The following is a 23,828-nucleotide window of genomic DNA, read 5'->3' on the forward strand; positions in this document are numbered from 1 at the left end:
ATTGCAGGTTCTTCCAAGTGTTCCACTAAACCACTTTCTAAAGTCGTAAATGCCATACTCACTGCAGTCAAAGAAGGATTTCAGAAATATTCCGAAACGGCATATTCAAGAAGTGTTGTTTATCAGATGTGGATACTGAAAATTCAAAAGTCTTAGAGCTATTGGTGAATTTACAACCTCAATCATTAAAACATTGTACCAACGTTAAAACCTCTGATTTTTCAACTCTTTATACCACTATTCCACACACTAAACTTAGAGCTTGACTGATAGAACTCGGCAGCTAATGTTTCGTTAACAGAAAGGGCACTAGACGTTTTAAATATCTAGCTGTGGGCTGGAATTCAGCTTACTTTGTGAAAAATCATACAGAGTCAAAGAGAAAATATACCGACGAGGATATCACTGACATGCTGGACTTTTTAATTAACAAGATATTCGTTGAATTTGGAGGTTTGGTTTTCCAACAGACTGTTGGAATTCCAATAGGTACCAATTGCGCTCCTCTACTTGCAGATTTGTTTTTATCTTCCTATAAAGCAGAATTTATCCAAGGGCTTGTACAGAAAGGAGAAAAGAAATTAGCCGAGTCTTTTAATTTCACCTTTCGGTATATTGATGATGTACTGTTTCTTAATATTAATAGATTCAGTGATCACTTACATTTAATATATCCAAGTGAACTTGAAAATGAAGATACTACTGACACAGATAAATCTGCTTCATATTTAGACTTTTTTTTCGAAATGACTGCTAATGGTAGGTTGAATACCAAAATTTATGACAAAGGCGATGATTTTAATTTTCCTGTAGTCAACTTTCCATTTTTGTGTAGCAACATCCCAGCGGCACCAGCATATGGAGTATATGTGTCTCAATTGAAACGTTACTCTAGAGCTAGCTCATAGTAAGTTGATTTTGTTGAACGAGGAATACTGCTTTCTCAAAAGTTGCCAAGAGAAGGCCATGAAATAAATCAAATTAAGGTCATCATTCAATAAATTTTACGGTCGCCATCATGAGCTGATTGGCCATTGTGACAAAAGTGTGTCAAAAATCATAGCTGATGTTCTTCCTCAGTCATAATGACCTTCCATCATTACCGAACTGTACAAAGAAATAACACGACGGGTGCTGTATACGGTGCAGGACATGCTTACCCTTCCGGGACACCTGATTTCACTCCCGGTGGTTAGTGGAGTTCGTGTTGTTTCTTAATTTATTTTTAACTGTGGATGTAAATGACCTTTGGTTTTGTGAGTCTTTGTTTACTCCTTGGTTTTGATTGTTATTGTCTTTTCCGTTTGATATACACATTTGTTTTTCTACCTTTTACGGTTCGAATGGAGAGTCATTCAAACGGATGCATATTTCATAACACTAATCATATTAAATAAAGCAATAATATAAAGGAAGATACAGTACTGATTAGTTATGCTGATGTGTTTTTTATTCATTGGATTTTTTATTTCATTTTTCACTCGATTGAATTTTTCTTTTGGATAGAGACTCGCTAACAAGCCATTTGTCCGACGAAAGATATAAATTCAAGTCTGGGATAGCAGTTGTGATCAATAACATGAGCTGTAAAGAAAGTGAGGAGGATGCTGTTTCGTTATCAGAAATATTCGAGGAACTTGGTTTTGATAGCTGTTTGTTATCAAATGTGACAACACCAGACTTACTAGAGATAATTAATGGAAGTAAGGAATCATATATAAAACATGTAATATATTTTAGGTATACCTGTCCTTCAAGCACGAAATGTTACACATACGATAGATCTTTTTTATATCCGACCATTATAGCGATGTGCTGACTCATACCATGAACATAAGATCACCCCGATTTTTTTATGGAATTCGTGTTGCTCAATCGTTGTTGTTTTTTTTTTTGTTTTTGTTTCTTTATTTGTGGCATTTTGTTTACGCATCATTGTCAATATAATGGAATTTGATGTGACTGTCGTACCAGTGAGAGGTTTAGAATTATACAATCAGGATCAATCCACTATTGTCTACATTTGAAAATGCCTGTACCTAGTCAGGAATATGACAGTTGTTGTCCATTCGTTTGATGTGTTTTATCATTTAATTTTGCCATTTGCTTAGGGACTTTCCGTTTTTAATTTTCCTCGGAGTTCAGTATTTTTGTGATTTCATTTTTTTTGTATAGGCCTACCGTTGCGTATCTTTTGGTATTTTATTTTATTCTATTGACATTGTCAGATTATTTTCGAGTTTTTATGTCCCTTTGGTATCTGTCGTGTCTCCTTTATAGCCAGTGTAAACTTTACATGAATCATATATTAGAACAAAAGATTCCGACCTAAAAAAGGAACCGAACAAAGTAAACATAACAAGCAAAAAATGACACTCCAAAACACAGTATGAATCCAATGTCGGTCACTCTATAGAAAATTACAATACAACATGGGAAACAATTAAAGTAATTTGAACCAAGCATGGCGGGCGGCATACATATTTTAAGATTCTTTATAATAATTGATTTAAAACACAGCTGTCAGATACGATACATTTATTTTAGATGTCAATGTCTAATTTCCTCACAATTGAAGCTACATGGCTAGTTTGAAATGTAAGAGTATTGATGAATTTATGAACGTTTTCATATATGTCACGCTGACTGGTATGCGAAAATGGTTACAATGCTTACAGTTCATCACTACTTTACTCTTTTTCTTGCATAACTAAATCAGCACCTGCATACCGGCTATATATCTCCCAATTGATACGATATTCCCGTACTTGTATTTCCAATTATGTCTTATAGAGGGTTGCTGCTCACAAGCTAGGAAGCTCACAAGGAAGCTATTAAACCTAGAGTTTCAAATGGGGAAGCTGAAATCATTCCTTCTTACATTTTACGGATGCAATCACGAGTTGGTTGACCGTTATGAAATAACCGTTTCACAGATGATATCGGATATTTGTTCATTTTGTAATAACTACAATCCCCATCCCTGTCATTAATGTGACCTACCAGATTAGACTATTTACCGAATCAGAGACTCATTTCCGGATTTGTAATAACATGAGCAACACGACGGGTGCCACATGTGAAGTCAGATCTACCACCCGTCCGTAGTACCTGATACTATCCCAGGTTGTGTTGGGGTTCGTGTAGCTTATTTTTTAGTTTTCTATGTTGTTTCATGTTTACTATTGTTTGTCTGTTTCTTACTTCTTCCTTTCTTCTTTCTTTTTGGATACAAAAGACATGTTAAATGCTATTTAATCAACAGAAATATACACTTCCTTACTTTTTACATAAACAAATAATGCAGGCAATGACATGAACCATATTTAGATACATGTATGGTCGGATTACACATCATTCATTATTAACAAGTCCGTCGTGCTTATGTCATTCATAAGAATGTTAATCCCAGTCTTTAGAATATTGGCGGAGATTAAACCTTTTAACATGTCTAACCACTTTGGACTTCATTATGTAATGCAATGTTTGGTAAGTTATCAGTAAAATAATTAGAAAATGTTTTTAAGTTCATACTATTTATGTTTTAGGCTTCAAATAGTGTGTTGTTTTTTTATTTAATGATACTGAACGTTATTAATGTCTTCTTTAGGTCAAACCAAGTGTTTGATGGGGTTCATGTTGCTTAGTGTCGAGGTTTTATTTACTTGTTTGTCTTTCTGTTCGTGTTAGTTTGCCTGCAACCTTTAAGTTTAAACGGTTTTTGTCTTGGTATCTTCCTCGTGTTCATATTTTCTGTCTCTCATCTGCTTAAATAGACCCATGTGTCTAAACACAAATTTAAACTGTTGGTCTAAACCAAAAACAGCGAACCTAATGGTAAATTAAACAAGAACTATCTTTATAAAAGATATCCGACGTATTTAGATTTGAGTATATGTTTAAAACTATCATTTCGATAACCTTCAGAAGCACAAAGATACCATTTCAATAACGTTTTCTCTGTTTGTGTTCAGTATTCTCGGTCCTCGTATCTTTCTGTTTACATTCACCAAAACCCCGCAGAAATCTCACATGCGTAGGTGCGTTCTAAAAGTCATGTACGTTCGTACAACAAAGTTTACAAATTATATAATTGTCCCGAATAAACAGCTGTCACGGATGCAAAGAGATATTGGAGCTAATTTAATAAAAATATAAATCTTTGTAAGATCTAGTTCAAATATTTATAGTTTTTCACTTGCTTTCCATCACAATATAATTTTAACGAGACGTTTTTTCAAACACAACCAAATCACCCACCATGACAGCATTTTGTCCAATCACAGAAAGGATTTTCGAGCATGCGTATTCTGTTGCCATAGTTAAGCGTCCTTAAGTTCAAAGGGCACAAACCGAAACTAATACCGACTACGTCGGAAAAAAGGAGAGGTTTAAACTTGACGCAACCAAACGATCAACTGAATCAACCGACGGAACGACCAGAACGCAACTCTTATCCCTTACCTTGTAGGGGCATTTTTCGAGAAAAAAATTACCGCCATCTAAAGTTATTATGGATGACTTGAAATGAGTTTTGGGAGTTTAATTATGAATTTAAGTGTTATTCGATAACGTCTAATAACCCATAATTGAATATGCACGAGGGCCCAGGTAATGTGTGAATGTTTTTTTTTAGTAAAAGATGACAAGGAAAAATTAAAGAATGCAGACTGTCTAATTTTTGCCTTATTGACATATGGCAATGATGACTACGTTGATATGACAGATGCGGGTATGCGGACGATACAATTGATGCAGTTTTTCAGCGCGATAAACTGTCCAGAACTTCTTTTAAAGCCAAAGATATTTATTATACAGGTAAGATAAGTTCATTTTAATGTTTGTCCTAATTATTCGTTGTCTTTTGTACATCGTTACAGCAGGATACGTGAACATTTAATGAATTGGTTGTTTTTGATGCACTTACAATGTTAAGATAACATTTTATAGTGTTTCCATTCGATTATGCCCATAAAAATTTACCCCAATGGCTGTTGAACAAATCTTTTACTTGAAGTTTTTTTTTAAATTGTTAGACAATCTAAGATCAGATCATTACTAAACAGTATGGGAAAAAGACTCAGCTTGTGACATCATTTCCATACATAATAATGATAAAGACTTCTACCTTGAACAGTTAGACACTTACATAGAAAGAATAAAAAACACAAACGTCTTTATAATAGCTGCGGCATTATTGTAAGTATATGTATGACCTTACATTGTAGAGTTGTCACTGACTCAGACGTACTTATAAATATAATTATTTTCTGTGACTGTATCTTGCATTAATTTGTAAGATCCTTTACTATAGATAATTGAGCTGATCTGTAACAATAACATCTCCATGCCTTATATATCATGTACTGTAGTACGCCGTTTGATAAAAACTGACGAGGAAAGGTAACACACGACCACCGAAAGCTTTATTTTTGTGCAGCCCAGGTGGTCGTGTGGTCTAGCGGGACGGCTGCAGTGGAGGCGATTTGGTGTTACGATATCTCAGTAGCGTGGGTTCGAATCCCGGCGAGGGAAGAACAAAAAAATTGTGAAAGCAAATTTACAGATCTAACATTGTTAGGTTGATGTTTAGACGAGTTGTAAATACATCAAGTACACACCCATGTATCACCATCCTTGCTGGTGATCCGATGGATAAATCTGTTGTAGAGTTGTCACTGACTCAGACGTACTTATAAATATAAACTGTTTTTTGTTTCTTGCTTAAAGACTAATATTGTATAAACTGCTTGCGAAAGTGTACAATAAAATTATTTTTTTTAATTCAAAGGTTGGAGTTGTGTAAAAGGGTCCTGACTATCTAATCTTTTTTTATTGATAAGTTTCTTTGCATCTCAATATATATGTTACAGTAAATAGGTGAAATTAGGAATTACATGTAATTACTAAAATTTAGGAATTACATTTAATTCCCGATGCACTTAGTAAATACAAGTAATTCCTAAAACTGCCCAGTAATTACCAGTAATTACTGATTTTAAAATGATTTTTTTTCAGCTATTTACTAACTGTTAAAACAATGTTGTAATATGGTCAACTGATCAAAAGTTATGGTTATACTAATTAGAAAATCAGTGAGTGTTCAGCTATCAAAATTTTAAGGGTTTTGTAGAACCCAGTGTCTCGCCTTCTTTTGCTGTGAGTCGCAGCCCAACAAAAATAGGAAAAAAATATTTATAATTTTCCTCTAGATACTATCTTTTGACTAGTTCTGCAAGAATCATCTATCAAAATTTGTTAAAAATTCAGGATGGTTGATGAAATCTAAACTTTAACTGCAGAGTGTATTTTATGTTAACTGGAAAAAAATAGTCCGTTTAAATAAGTAATATATACGAAAAAGTATAGTTTTTTTTTACAAACTTTATTTCTAGATATTATCTGATGATCATCAACAAGCTTCTGTCCAATTTTGGTAGAAATCCAGGATATTTTGAGAAAGTTATTAAAATTTTTAAAAATTTAACCACAGTGTGAATGTAATGTTATCTGAGATAAAAACTAAGTCCCTTTATAAGGAAAATACGGAAAAAACTTGATTTTATTTTTACAAAATTTACTTCTTGAAATATATCTTTTGATCATAAACAACTGAAGCTTCTGTTCAAGTTTGGTAGAAATCCAGGATGATTTGAGAAACTTATCAAAATTTTAAAAATATAACCACAGAGCGAATATTTGTGGACGCCGCTGGCGACGAAATTATTAGGTTGGTTCGCTATGTCTCGCTTTTGCGACAAAAAACGCAGGCTCGACGAAAAGGAAAAGAATGTCAACATTGAAAGTAAAACAAAAGGGATGGACCATTTAGGTGACTTTTTCAATCCACAAAAAGATCATTCTTATACAGGAAGAAACGATGATAAAATTTTGTTGGAGGTATATAAGCTTAAGTTTGGAGGCCTTGAAGAACTCATAAAAACACGGAAATATGAAAATGTGACTCTTAACGCCATCAATTTGTATAATTTGTTTTGTGAAGAATGTCAGCTTCATCACAAATGTCTGAAAAAAGAAGTCGTAGTTAAACCTATGTTGTAAAAGGAATTTAACTCATGTTATTGGCCAAGTTGATATGCAGAGTATGCCTGATGGAGATTTTAATATAACACAATTATGAGATTTTAAGAATTATCAAGATCATTTAACCAAGTTTGCCATGATCTAATGTCTATCTTAAAAAATAGCTGCCTAAGTTGCCTATACAACTCTCAAAAATGTTTTTCTCAATTTTGGATCGGTATCATTGTCTTGCATGCTCAAAATGATTTTTAGGGAGTTTCAAAACTTATAAAACAACCATTTTCCAGTTTCAATTCACAAATACTGAAGAGTATGCACTTTTAATGTGCCTTATAATCCTTGATCCTTAAGTAAGCCCTACAAATCCCTACCCCTTACTTTCTTATTTGATATCTTGAATTATGTCTTTAATTTTTAAACAAAAATATCAAGTTAGTAAATAGCTGTAAAAATGACAAACAAAATCAGTAAATACCTGTAATAACTGAAACAACTAGTAAAAACATGTAATTACTAAATTGACTAGTGATTACAGGTATTTACTGAAATGTTTAGTAATTACGTGTAATTCCTAATTTCACCTATTTACTGTAACATATATACCAACACGAATTACAAAATAGAATTGGAAAGAGTTTTTTCTCTCTTTTTCCAAACAACAGAAATCAACTCTATCTACTCTTACTCTACTGTGAAGCCACTGCCATGAGTGTCCATACATATAGTTTTACATTGTTGGCCTGTAAGATTGCTGCAATATATATCTGGTAATCAAATCGATGCTCACTCGATGGTTATGTGAATCAGGTCGGTTAGTAATCGACCATGAACATGATGAATATCAATAATAGAGAAAAGGTATATGCATATTGCATATACAACGATGAGTTCAATAAACCATGCATTACAACCAGCCAGGAATAGGATCGAATTCTTTCGAACGTAGTTGTTTAAATTACCAATACTTTATTATTACTATAGTTATGTAGTCTATTACATTACAGTTACATCTTAATTAGAACATTACCAATTAATCTAAAATACTTTTCGTTCAAGTATTCATGAGGACTTTTGTATACTCATCAAAACATTTTACAATGTGATGTGAGAGAAAACTTTTCATAACATGTTATCCTCACAAACAAAGCTTCATTGTGTATTAATTTACGTTTTTTCTTGAGTTAAGTCTGCCAATTGATATTTTATCGTGTGTTTTCTATGTTGTGATGTTACGCTATTGTTTCAGAAAAAGGGAGAAGGTTTAGATCCATTAAAACGTTTAATCCCGCTGCAAATGTTTGCACCTGTCCTAAGTCAGGAATCTGATGTACAGTAGTTGTCGTTTGTTTATGTAATATATACGTGTTTCTCGTTTCTCGTTTTTTTATATAGATTAGACCGTTGGTTTTCCCGTTTGAATGGTTTTACACTAGTAATTTTCGGGCCCTTTATAGCTTGTTGTTCGGTGTGAGCCAAGGCTCTGTGTTGAAGGCCGTACATTGACCTATAATGGTTTACTTTTTTTAAATTGTTATTTGGATGGAGAGTTGTCTCATTGGCACTCACACCACATCTTTCTATATCTACTTATTATTTGAATTATGTTTTAATATCTTTAATTATACATATTATTTAGAACTGATAACAGAAGCAGTATAGAATTTGTATTTGGTAGTGTCAAGGTTAGAGTTTGGTCGTATAGGCAAGTGATGTTTTTACATATTTTCATTAAACTTTATTGTCATCAGCATATGAATATAAGCCCAATGAAACATTTTAGTTAGCCAAATGTCTAATCAATTGTCAAATAGTTTGATTGTCTGCGGGTCGTTTGTGACATTTTTTTATACATGAATCATGCATGTTCCTGTTGATTTTTGATTCATGGCTCTTCGTCTGATATCTTTATATTTTGAATTTCTAAAAAAGGATGGTGAGAAAATATATTTTACGTTTTTTTCCCTCTTTTTCCCCCCTTTTACAATTGAATTCATCGATGTAATTGTATTGCAAGGGAAAAAAGAATCGTACATATGAGGATTTTGTTTCGACTGAAGTGGTAAATATGTTTTCCTAAAATGGAATTTTTTTTAATTGTTTATAAATAATGATGTCCAGAAAACCATTTACAAATATTGTTCTGCATTGCCTTCGGACACAAATTGAGCTGCACAGATATATCATTTTCTAACAACATCAACACTATATCTTTCAGGCCTTAAGTAGAATATGTGATATAAGAAGTTATCTCACTTTGAAGTGCTACGAAAAAAAAGGTTTTTATGCATTGCAAATGCATTATAGTATTATAATATATAGATCTGTTGAAAAGCCTTTTTTTCTTAAAACTATCATTTTTGTTTTAAATGTTCTGACTAAAGATTGTCGGATTTGCTAAAGGTAAAAAAGTAGTAGATATTTTTTCTTTGCTTATTTTGTGCTGCCCAGGTAATTGGAAAAGAAAAGTGAAATAGTGAGAACCGAATCTCTACTATTGCATGCACATGTATTAGTGTAGAAAAATCAAGAAATATGACAGAAACTCGTTTTGGTGAGCAATTTTAGGCAAAGGGGTGTCTTCATGCACATTTTTTTAATATATACACGAATGATAGGGTACCCTTAGAAAAGTACAATTTTTAATAACAAAAAGATGTGTCAATTGCGGATTTCATCTGTTGGTGTTGGTGTTGGTGTCATGGGGATGTTAGTTTAGAGGGAGGTAACATCAAGCGAGACAAGGATTGTTTCAGGTGGGAGAGGGTTCAAAGATTTCATTTTCTTAAGATACTGTGTTGTGTCCTGTGTATAGGATGGTAAATATTCTACATGTGGTCTCAGATGAAAGTCTATAAATTCTGATATTTTCTCTGTATGGTGGGCATTGGCGGAAACAATTGGTATACCTGGATTATTGACTTTATTTATTTTGGGCAGACGATAGAAACGCTCTGGCTCTGATTTTCCAGGTTTTAGATATATAAACGTATCTTCATCAATATGTCCCTGTTCACACATGTTAAATGAGGGGTGGGATTATAGTATAATTTCTTATAAAATCTCTCATTAGAAGGTTGACGTTCTGGCTCTTGAATGTGGTCACATTTGTTCATGACGACAACGGCACTACCTTTATCTGCTGGTTTTATTATATATATACAGTGTCGTCTCTTTTTTTAAGTACCCGTACAGCTTTATATATATATTTTGTGAACAACTAGAGTGGAATACTAATAGTAGTTGATTTTAACTGTTAATCATGTTTGTTTCTCGCTTATAGTCTGTTACGTAAATCAGGCCGTTAGTTTTCTCTTTGGAATTGTTTTACATATGTCATTTCATGACATTTTATAGCTTGCTAGATGTTGTATAGATTTTGCTCCTTATTGAAAGCTGTACATACAGGGATATTAAGTTGCTAACATTTAGTCATTTGGATTATGGTGAGTAGTTGTCTCTTTGGCAAAAACACTACATGTCTCATTTATATTTAGATAAATTAATAATAAAAAAATAATCTATTCATGCATTGTTTATTCTTTAGTTTTCTATGTTGTGTCGTGTGTGCTGTTGTTTGTTTGTCTTTTTCATTTTTAGCCATGGCGTTGTCAGTTTTAGATTTATGAGTTTGACTGTCACTTTGGTATCTTTCGTCCCTCTTTTAAAGTACACAATATCTGTATATTATATATATAGGCGTAAAAAATAATTTTCACAAGTGCAGATATATATATTCATTAAATAAAATGATAAAATAAGTAAAAAGTTAACAGTTCCATTCTATCGATTTCATCCTTCATCCTGAAGAGTCCCAATGGAAGGATGAAATCGATAGAATGGAACTGTTAACTTTTTACTTATTTTATTATTTTATTTAATGAATATATATACAACTCGTCTAAACATCAACCCAACAATGTTAGATCTGTAAATTTGCTTTCGCAATTTTTTGGTTCTTCCCTCGTCGGGATTCGAACCCATGCTACTGTGATATCGTGACACCAAATCGCCTGCATTGCAGCCGTCCCGCTAGACCACACGACCACCTGGGCTCTTAAAAATAGAGCTTTCGCTGGACGTGTGTTACCTTTCCACGTCAGTTTTAATCTAGCGGCGTACTGATATATAAGGCATGAAAATGTTATTGTTTAAATATATAAATATGTAATAGAACTTGAACACTCCCGCGACATCATGGGGTATTGACGGAAGCAAAGTACCTAAGCTTTATTTTAGCCTGGATTTTAAGTTTTCGATTTTTCATCTTATAATGACATGTTGTTTTCTCTACTCTCAAGATCTTTCTTTTTTGAACCCGTCGAGTCAGAATTTGTAAATTATTTGTCGGAATTATTCTGTGGAAAACAAATGGTCCTAGAATGGTGTAAATTTTAATCAACACCATTATCTGATTATTTAGTCTTAGATGCATGACTTCTTTGTATTAGTTGTTTGAGGCTTTGAAGTAGCTGCCAGTTAACTGCATATATTCTCATGTACCGAGTGTTTTTTTGTTGTTGTTGTTCTGGTGTACACGTACTATCACCCGTTCACGTCCACTTGTATTTTTTCCCATCTGATGAGTTCGGCCTTTTTCAACTGTTTTTTTTTATAGTTCGTTCTCATGTACATGTTGTACTGTTATTGTAGTAGTAGTGGGGTTCTCAAAGCTCAAATCAATAAATTTTAATTGTTTATTGGTATGAGACGTATGACTAAATAATACACAATGCAATAGTGTCGCAGGTATCCTCGTACTGAATTCGAAGTTTGCGTGACTAAAAAGAAAGATTAAAACAACCTTAGTAATACAGTCAAAAAAAAAGGAAAATATATTCATACGACAGATACATCGAAGTATATATCAATACAGTACATAAAACACAACAAATTTACCTCTTTTGTCCAATTTCACACTGATCTAGTTCGTATTTCGTTTGTTTACTGACAAGGGCGATAACTAATTCAATGTATAGTAAATCTTGCTTCCACCTTTTCCATTTGTTCTGGATATTATCCGGTAAGGGGGTATCCCGATCGGATTGATTCTTACATAAATCTTACAAGAGATGTTTCACAACAAGGATAATGGGTGAGACAATACTTAGCGGATCATATACCGAGCTCGGTGTAGACAGCAGTTCACGCCTTGAAGGCGGCTTGTTGCTGAGCGTGATACGAAATTGAAACACATCATATTGAATACACCATTCAATTCCTAATGTCTTTGTAGTAGGAAGTTTGTCATGTGATAAGTTTCAAATTCAACTCCTTGGCGCGATCCTTTTTTTTTTGTATGTGCGCAAAAACGTTCTTAGAAATTGACAAAGAATTGTGCAACCGAAGATCTCGCTTATTTCATATTTCTACACTACCATGTATGAGGTTTACAGCTTCTGTAACGTTTGACAGAAATTTAAGAAGATTTTATCGTCAACGTTAAAATGACGTCTTATAAAGGTCGATACTTTAAAACCAAAGTCGGCTTCATAATTATTAGCTAGTTGTCTAAGTCCAAAATGGGTTAGTTTTCTCGTTTGAATTTTTTACATTGTCTTATTTGGGCCTTTAATAGCTGACTATGCGGTATGGACTTCGCTCATTGTTGAAGGCCTTACGGTGACCTATAGTTGTTAATGTCTGTGTCATGTTGGTCTTTTGTGGATAGCTGTCCCATTGACATTCATACCACATCTTCTTTTTTATACATCCTGGGGATGATGCGGCCCCCCAAAAAATAACTTTCATTCTGTATTCGCAAGGTTATTTCGAAAGATCTTTATAATTGTCCCGCCACAAGAATCGTAAATAATCGCGGTGTTCAGTTCTCACTTTGAACTGTGAAAACATTTGTTCAATGTCGCAGACTACCGCAATAGGTTCTTAACGTAATCTACAAACTACTCCTACCAACGAGTTAGTTTAGTCTGGGCCTTGCAGCAAGTAATCGTTTAGTGATTCGTTTTTGTATATAGAACTACAATTAAACACAATACGGACCTTTTTGGGCTTCTGTTGATGATATACTCCGTGATGTGGTATGTTCCAAACATGGCATTCCTTATTGGATTGAGACGGTTTAACTTTCTCTACAAATCCATTTGTTACTAAGTCATCCATTCTTTTAAAATAGTCATTTTGGTATCGAGCATCATTGCGTAAACACTTTCGAAGATGATTGGATCTCTAAACGGCTTGAACCTTATTGTTCGAAAAATGTTGATTCGGTTCCTCTAAAGATCAATGGTATTTCATAGTGTCAAATATTTACTCAGATTCTGCTTTTACAAATGTTCAAAAAACGTTTGACAACATTTGTCAAATGACATACACTGTTTGTCATAAGTTTGTTCGGATAAATCGAGTTCCATCATTTGCGTACTTCAACGGGACTAACTTACTTTATACAATTTCTAATAAATTAATATAGAATACATGGCTTTCAAACGCTATCATTCTGTGAGAATGTGTAGTTATTGCATTATCAATGCCGCTCATCACCACAATACCAACTATACCCTATTCGAGGTTTGTTCTCTGAACATAAGGTCAATCATCAGTTGTCGGAATCACCTCACTTGGCGTCAATGCATGTGCGCAATTATAACCTATAATGTAAGTAGTCCGAATTGGCTATCGGTTACTGGCAACTACTAAATGTAGTATCATACTGAATACGTACACAAGTATTTCCTGTTGTTGGTTATCATGATCAGTATGAGAGAGATACACAGGAAGAATCATCGAGCTTTTTCCACATGAGTAATTAGTTTGAGATTTATAAAGTTCCTTTTCCTCATTACAAGGTGTATGTTGATGTGAATTCTTCGGATATTGTTTTACTACATCTCCACGAAAGGCTTTCGGATGTCGTTTTGCGCAAATGCTGCACGGTGCGCGTTTGATACACTGTTTCGATGAATGTCCAGAACCTAAATCTGCAAAGTTATATATCCTGTACTTTTCGCAAATTCTTTACGCTCTTGCATGGATTTTACAAGGTAGTTTCTGCATGAATCAAGTGTGTGGTCAGCCTTGTGACAAAATCAACAATTCTTATTAGCACCGGAGTAACTTTCTTTGATCCTATCATAACTAGTCGACATTGTTTCCGTTACAAATGTATTTCTGCGTGTTGTATCACGGTAATTTTTAACGCTTCGAAAGTTTGTGTTCGTATTTCGCGGTGTACTATCAGTTTTCAGAGAGTTGAGAGAAGTAACGGGATCGTTCGCAATCGTTGATTCTCGTTCAATAAAAACAGAAAAAGTATGAAATGACGGAAATATATGATGATCACTTTTAAGTTGAGCGACAATTAGTCCCCATCGTGTAACTATCCAGTCGGGAAGTTTAGATGAAAGTTTTCGGTTCTCACGATCATCGTTAACAACGTTTAGATTCATGCTCGTTTTCATTGCAGAAAGACACTGTTTTATAAAATCGGAAATTTTTCTCAATCCTAAGCTATCACGATACTCTATCTTTGGCCACTTTTTAAGTTGGTTGCGAAAAGCATTGCCGACAATAAACGGGACACCATACCGTTGGTCTAACAGTTGTTTAGCATCAAAATAAGAATCAGCTATTGTAAAAACAAAAACGTCACGAACAGAGTCTCCAACATGTACCTACGTAGGTAATGACTCTGCTCTAAAAGTTGTATTTTCCTTAAACACTAGTTTTTAATTTCAGCAGCCCTCGCGGCAGTTTCAGGTAGTTTGGACGCGTTCGATATTCGAGACGATACATGTGACTTTTCAGACACTGAACGAATAGAACGTATAGACGACCTTTCGGTTATGACCTCATCAATAAATTGTATGCGTTTAACAATTTCTTTTTAAATAGTTGCAATATAAGTTTCACATAACTCAAATGTCTGAGTTATATCAGTCCCAATGTCACGAGCTAATTGAGAATGTTCTAATGAAGAGCCTACTTCACAAATGTTTGTAAATTTTATTAATTTGAGTCATACATTTTACTAAAGAGTCACAATTGGCACGTTTTTTCTTCTAAATTATCACTATCCCTCAAGAGAATACCCAACGTATTATGTCGCAAATGCCAAGCTCATATCGTTTTTTTTCTATTTATTTTGCTGAAGAGTGTCTAATTGCCACAACAAACCTTTTTCAGTCATTTTGCGTTGTCGCGTAACGCCTGGTTTCACACTAAGACTTCACATGAATAATTATATATATATATTAATACAATATAATATAATATATACAACATCAAGTAAACAAACATTGAAAACCTATGCATCAATATGACAAAATAATAAGCAAAATGACAAATTCACTTTGGCAAAATATCAAATATTTCAAATTACCTTCGGCAAAATATCAAATATGACAAATTCACCTTGGCAAAATAACATATGATAAATTCACTTTGGAAAAATATAAATATTCAAATTCACGTAGAAAACACTGAATTAACTGTTTTTAACCATCAGATTTAGGTGGGGTTCGTGTTGCTCAGTCTTTAGTTTCTTTTTTGTGTTATGTGCACTATGGAAGCGTATTAGCGACACCCATTTCCTTTGTTTGGTATGTCTTCCTATGTTCGAATTTTGTAACAAACTTTTGCGAAATAATGCATATATTGGCGTTTTAGAGCAATATCATTTGCGAAATAACACAAAAATTTGCGAAATAACGGAAACATTTTAGAAATAAAACAAACCTTTATGTTAAAACACAAACCTTTACGTTATAACACAAACCTTTACGTTAAAACACAAACCTTTACGTTATAACACAAACCTTTACGTTAAAACACAAACCTTTACATTATAACACAAACCTTTACGTTATAACACAAAACTTTATGTTATAACACAAAACTTTATGTTATAACACAAACCTTTACGTTATAACACAAACCTTTATGTTATAACACAAACCTTTACGGTATAACACAAAACTTTATGTTATAACACAAACCTTTACGTTATAACACAAACCCTTACGTTATAACACAAAACTTTACGTTATAACACAAACCTTTTTAAAAGTTATAACACAAACCTTTACGTTATAACACAAACCTTTATGTTAAAACACAAACCTTTACGTTATAACACAAACCTTTACGTTATAACACAAACCTTTAAGTTATAACACAAACCTTTACGTTATAACACAAACCTTTTTAAAAGTTATAACACAAACCTTTACGTTATAACACAAACCTTTATGTTAAAACACAAACATTTACGTTAAAACACAAACCTTTTCGTTATAATACAAACCTTTATGTTATAACACAAACCTTTACGTTATAACACAAACCTTTACGTTATAACACAAACCTTTGCGTTATAACATAAACCTTTACGTTATAACACAAACCTTTATGTTATAACACAAACCTTTACGTTATAACATAAACCTTTACGTTATAACACAAACCTTTATGTTATAACACAAACCTTTACGTTATAACACAAACCTGTAAGTTATAACACAAAACTTTACGTTATAACACAAACCTTTTTAAAAGTTATAACACAAACCTTTACGTTATAACACAAACCTTTACGTTATAACACAAAACTTTATGTTATAACACAAACCTTTACGTTATAACACAAACCTGTATGTTAAAACACAAACCTGTAAGTTATAACACAAACCTTTACGTTATAACACAAACCTTTACGTTATAACACAAATCTTTGCGTTATAACACAAACCTTTACGTTATAACACAAACCTTTTCGTTATAACACAAACCTTTAAGTTATAACACAAACCTTTACGTTATAACACAAACCTTTACGTTATAACACAAACCTTTTCGTTATAACACAAACCTGTAAGTTATAACACAAACCTTTACGTTATAACACAAGCCTTTACGTTATAACACAAATCTTTACGTTATAACACAAACCTTTACGTTATAACACAAACCTTTTCGTTATAACACAAACCTTTAAGTTATAACACAAATCTTTACGTTATAACACAAACCTTTATGTTATAACATAAACCTTTACGTTATAACACAAAACTTTACGTTATAACACAAACCTTTACGTTATAACACAAACCTTTATGTTATAACACAAACCTTTACGTTATAACACAAACCTTTACGTTATAACACAAAACTTTATGTTATAACACAAACCTGTATGTTAAAACACAAACTTTTATGTTATAACATAAACCTTTACGGTATAACAGAAACCTTTATGTTATAACACAAATCTTTACGTTATAACACAAACTTTTACGTTATAACACAAACCTTTACGTTATAACACAAACCTTTATGTTAAAACACAAACATTTACGTTAAAACACAAACCTTTATGTTATAACATTAACCTTTACGTTATAACACAAACCTGTAAGTTATAACACAAACCTTTACATTATAACACAAACCTGTAAGTTATAACATAAACCTTTACGTTATAACACAAACCTTTATGTTAAAACACAAAACTTTATGTTATAACACAAACCTTTACGTTATAACACAAACCTTTATGTTATAACACAAACCTTTACGTTATAACACAAACCTTTACGTTAAAACACAAACCTTTATGTTATAACACAAACCTTTACGTTATAACACAAACCTGTAAGTTATAACACAAACCTTTACGATATAACACAAACCTTTACGTTATAACACACAACTTTATGTTATAACACAAACCTTTACGTTATAACACAAACCTTTATGTTATAACACAAACCTTTACGTTATAACACAACTTTACGTTATAACACAAACCTTTACGTTATAACACAAACCTTTATGTTATAACACAAACATTTACGTTATAACACAAACCTTTACGTTATAACACAAACCTTTACGTTATAACACAAATCTTTAAGTTATAACATACACCTTTACGTTATAACACAAACCTTTATGTTATAACACAAACCTTTACGTTATAACACAAACCTGTATGTTAAAACACAAACCTTTATGTTATAACACAAACCTTTACGTTATAACACAAACCTTTACGTTATAACACAAACCTTTACGTTATAACACAAACCTTTATGTTATAACACAAACCTTTATGTTATAACACAAACCTTTACGTTATAACACAAACCTTTACGTTATAACACAAACCTTTATGTTATAACACAAACCTTTACGTTATAACACAAACCTTTAAGTTATAACATAAACCTTTATGTTATAACACAAACCTTTACGTTATAACACAAACCTTTACGTTATAACACAAACCTTTACGTTATAACACAAATCTTTAAGTTATAACATAAACCTTTACGTTATAACACAAACCTTTACGTTATAACACAAACCTTTACGTTATAACACAAAACTTTATGTTATAACACAAACCTGTATGTTAAAACACAAACTTTTATGTTATAACATAAACCTTTACGGTATAACAGAAACCTTTATGTTATAACACAAATCTTTACGTTATAACACAAACTTTTACGTTATAACACAAACCTTTAAGTTATAACACAAACCTTTACGTTATAACACAAAACTTTATGTTATAACACAAACCTTTACGTTATAACACAAACCTTTACGTTATAACACAAAACTTTATGTTATAACACAAACCTTTACGTTATAACACAAACCTGTATATTAAAACACAAACCTTTATGTTATAACATAAACCTTTACGGTATAACAGAAACCTTTATGTTATAACACAAATCTTTACGTTATAACACAAACCTTTACGTTATAACACAAACCTTTATGTTATAACACAAACCTTTACGTTATAACACAAACCTTTTCGTTATAATACAAACCTTTACGTGTATGTCCCTTTTGCTCATTTAGTTACTAACGTATTTTAAATGTTATGCAGATTTGGATTTAAAATATTTATGTTGGATGTTCATGATAAAGGTTAATTCAGAAAATCGCTTCAGTTGCAAGATTGTAAAAGTGCAGTTACTTTATTTGAACACAACACATTTTATTAGAAAATGACAATTAATTTAAAGAAAGCAAAGTATAAAGTTATCATTTTACTGTCTCCTTTTCCTTTAGGCCTGTCCAGGCTCATGTGAACATGGTTTTGCACCAAACAGCAAAGGTTGGACAATGAAAACTTGTGCTGATGAACTAGATTTTTTATTGGTGTGTTCTCCTTCAAAAGGTTAGTTTTATATATTAAAGTACTGTCATACTATAAGAATAATCATCCATATTTTGTTAAACGAAACAGTATAGGCCTAACTGGTATGCATTCAGCAGAAATAATGAATGAAATGTATTCAAATAGTTCTTTTATGATTCCAGTTGGAGGGAAAACGATAAATAAATCAATATTTCCTCCAATTTCCCCAATTTAAAAAGTGTCATTAATACAGAATGTAATACAAGAGAAACACTTTTAACCCTTACACAATTGGGAACTGGAGTACCATCTACAAATGATAATATTTCATTGTTGAAATTTAGACGAACATGGTGGAACATTTTTTTCTAGAAAAAAATAACATTTTGTATCATTTCCCTGTAAAGCTTTAGTGTTAAATGAAATAGACATTGCCAACACAGTGTTTAGTGGGAACTTTAAAACCACACCTCATTTAGTCCTGATCGACATAAAATGTCACCATATATTATAACCAACCAGACACTAATAAACCTTTAACACGTAATGTTTCGAACTTTACATATTCCTTGTTTGATATTAGCAGTTCACGTATTCTACATCTAAATGTGTTCATTTTCTTTTGAAAATTGAATGCTAATTGCAGATCTTTCATTGTGTATATGTAATCTGCTAAAATATATTCTCTATATAATTGATACGATTAAGAGCTTGACATTCTGTAAACTAACTAAGTTTGGCGACTTCTCCGAGCAGAGACATTCTTAAATTCCTGTAGTAACCACAGAAAATTCACCAGAACCACATGTGCAAACAGTTCGAAGACCATTTACAGAGATACCCGTTTCTTTTATAAATTCTTTCCAGTATCATTTACCTTGCATTTCTGTTCTACATTCAGCATCCCGTGTATATTATACACTTGGTATTGCTATTGGTAGGTGTCTGTTCAAATTTAAAATTACCAGATGAGCGGTTAAAGAACTTTAAATTTCATTTTTCAATAATTTCGCAGATGATTCGTCGCATTTAAGATTAAAGATAGTAACACTTTGTTTCTTACGAGTAGTATATTCTGTATAACTTTTATTTCAACAACAGTATTGCACGCTGTTAACAATTAATCAGCTATCTATGAAAGCGCATATGGTACACCCCTTGTAAAGTAATTTTGTTGCAAATAAGTCGGATTTTTTCAGTTATGTTGTGTTTTAAGCTGGAATCAAATCATCATGTGGTGTCAACTTGTCGGAATGATGAAGAAAAAAAATAGATAACAATGTCGACTTGCTAAAATAAATGTAATGACAAAGTAATTAGAAGTCGACATGTTGAATTTAACTTGTTAACTGACTAAGTCGTCAACATGACCATTTTAGAAAAACATAGGTCTATTTTTAAACTGATGTCCAGATCAGTCGTGTTTTAATTGTTCGGATGTTTGAAGCTATCCATTGAGTTCAAGTTCAAATTAATGTTCGAGTGTATTTTCAGAGCTATTTGTTATATATAAAAAAGGGAAACGGCGGCCAACTATCATAACAAAAGTATTAAGAAAATAACAATTTTTCTGACAAAAGGGGGATATACCCACATAACTTAGTCCGGCTGTTTATTTTCATTAGTTCTCCAAACGAAGCAGTATCCTTATAAAATCGTACAGGATGCTACGAAGCACTCTGTTCCGTCTGATGTTGCTGCTGTCAGTGTAAAATTGTAATGTTGACTGTCAAAGTTCATATCTCTGTGACATACACAATTAGAAAAAAAAAAATCTGTAGATTATTTATCTTGATCTAAAAGATATAACTCCTATATAAGTTTTTACATCAACAGTTATAAAGAAGATATGGTATATAGCAAATACGACATCTTTTCACCATATACCATATCACATAGAAGTTATAAACTATATGTCACTGTATGGTAAAAAATAACCAAATCTCTTACCGTATAAGATATGAAAGATATCGAAATCACAAATGTAAAGAGAATCCGAAAAACGTAACGATCTAGACATCTAAATGACAAAGACGCCGACGTCATTACCGACGACAGAATATAGATTTGTTGTGTCTCACTTACGCGACATTAATCAAATGAATTTAACTTTATTGTCAACAAATGAAACACTTTTTTGTCAACTCACACTCAGGTTACAGGGAAACGATTGATAATATATGTTTCAATTTCCGTAACCAAAATTCCGTCCTCTTTCTTCGAGGATGACTGACTACATTCGACCATTTGTAATTTCACGAATAACACGAAAGGTGACTCACGTTGAACTGGATCAGCTTACTCTAACGTAGCATCAAGATCCACATTCGATGGAGGTCTGGCAGATAAATACACCAACGTACCGGACGTATAACTGATAAAACGGATGATGAAAGGATCTGAAACGGATAAATGCCAATAGAAAATTTCGCGTCAGAAATGCCAATTAGATTTTTTTAAGGTAAATGAATTCTTATTATTCATAATCGATGTTAGAGTAAGCGCACGTCTTCACAATCAAGGAGCTCTTATTCAGGCCAGACATTCTCCTTTGGCGGCATTTTAAAGAAGAAGAAAAAACAGTTACAGAAACATTTTGAATATTTATGCGATTTACATTATTATTGTCGTCTTTAATTTTTCCGAATATCTTGTTCATCTGTTTTATACGGTACGCTTCCGTTAGATGTCCGTTTTATGCGGTACTCGTTCGTTGGATGTACGTGCGACATCTGTTCTCTTCGTTACATTTCCATTTCTCGTATATATGGTGTGTGTCCGTTATGCGTTCGTTACACTTCCGTTTTATTTGGTTAGTACATCAACAGACTCCAAACGGATAACAATTTTGTAAACAGACAACTTTTATTTCTATCCTTTAGGCGTTCGTTCTTCCTGTCCGGTAAGGTGTAACTTAGGCTTAAGTAATAATTTACATTCATACTGTTTTATAAGTTTCTTTATTATGTTTTGATACTCATTTTTATCTAAAACACTATCCTTTATATTAAAATATCCTTTTCCTTTTGGTTGTGATCTTCATTTTATCATAAGATGTATTGCTTGATGAAAGTATGAGTTATATATAATGATTGGTCTTATGTCTGTAGATTCTTATTTTAGGAAAGTTAAAAAGAAATCATGTATTGATGCTTCATTGATGTTATTTTTCCTTCTCCAAGGATAACTTCTTCTATCGGTCGAATGTAAGATTAAGGCTTTCCGTCTTTAAAACACTTATTGTCACCTTACGTACTTTACCATCGTCACTAGGAATTGATTGTATAACTATTTCTACGGACCATTCACTACGATGTACTAGGAGTCTCTCAACCAGACGGTATCGCCTTCCAAGATATGTTCTCCTAGTTTGAAGAGTTTAAAGGGTGTGAAGATATTCTTCTGAATAATTTTTCTCTATTTCTTCTAACATATATTAGACAATGAATGAACTCTTTTTCATTGTGATATCAACATTTCTTTTTTATCTAAGCCGTTGAAAGTGTCATCAACAATATTCTATTTTTGTGTCAGTAATAGTGACGGACTAAGTACTTCCGGATCTTCAGGATTGGAAGAAACTGGTACGACAGAACGAGAGTTTAGAAATTGCAGTGACCTCTGCCACAAAGGTTGACAACACGTCGCGTGATAACTGTTCGCAACGTTTTCTGACAAAATAGAATCTAATATACGTCGTGTCACTCCAATTATTCGTTCCTAAACGCCACCCATGTGTGATGTATGGGCTGGATTGAAAATCCATACTGTTTTATTTTTCGTAAGTAAGTCTTTTACATGAGTGTCTTCCCCATTCATAGCTAGAATATTCAAATCATCGGTTGCTCCGGCGAAATAAGTTCCACAATCGGAACGAAACTCCTTTACATGAACTCTGATTGCGGTGAATCGACGAAGTGCGTTGATAAATGCGGATTAAGACATTTCATCAACAAGTTCGATATGTACAGCCCTTATAACTTATAACAGTATTGTCCATCAGTTGCTGTTAGCCAATCCTCCTCTGGTGCGACGTGACTCAATCTGCCAAGGAACAAAAGTGTAAAAGGTGGAGCTATTTTTGCACGATTTTGTGGTAATGATGACGTTTCCTGAAATTGGTGTTTACACCTTAGGTTTCTACACTTAACACATTTTTGGACGATCGAAGACACAAGTCGCTTTATCCTGTTATCCTCTATCAATCTGATCTTATAACACTTCAAATAAATTTTGCCGTTGCTGTTTAAATTTTCGTGAAAGTAACGTACTCGTTAGATAGCAATGTGATGATTTCCGGGGATGATAACAAGATATCTCTCCTACAAAGTGATCGCATACTTTCAACAATCCATCGTTGTCCATTAAGGTGTCGAGAGACTGTATCCTACTATCCTTTTGTAAGGACTTATGTTCATCTATGTAAGGCATTTATGTTTTTGTCAATCATAATGTTGCTATCCATTATGTCGGGAATCGTTAAGGAGAACGAATGATTTATCTGATTTATTCCAACAAGAGGCGGTTAAATCTGTGTGATCTAAACAATTGTTTTGAATGCATTGACCTGCAGTCGTAACTATCTGTCGTCTGCTGTAGTTATTAAATTGGTTGTATTATCTGTGGAAAAGACATTCAGCAATATTGGAAGCTGGAATCCCATGTT

At 32.9% G+C, this 23,828-nt stretch overlaps 1 protein-coding gene across 1 annotated transcript in view; it reads left to right on the top strand.

Moving 5' to 3' along the window:
• Positions 1–23,828, top strand: part of LOC143074944 (uncharacterized) — an 84,711-nt gene that overhangs the window by 55,328 nt on the left and 5,555 nt on the right. The window contains exons 7-9 of the mRNA XM_076250145.1: positions 1,507–1,703; positions 4,637–4,818; positions 19,093–19,201. Coding sequence (XP_076106260.1) covers positions 1,507–1,703; positions 4,637–4,818; positions 19,093–19,201 — 488 coding nt within the window. The remainder of the gene's footprint in view (positions 1–1,506; positions 1,704–4,636; positions 4,819–19,092; positions 19,202–23,828) is intronic.

Source organism: Mytilus galloprovincialis, chromosome 5, assembly GCF_965363235.1.
Source record: "Mytilus galloprovincialis chromosome 5, xbMytGall1.hap1.1, whole genome shotgun sequence".
In the NCBI taxonomy this organism is placed as follows: Eukaryota; Metazoa; Mollusca; class Bivalvia; order Mytilida; family Mytilidae; genus Mytilus; species Mytilus galloprovincialis.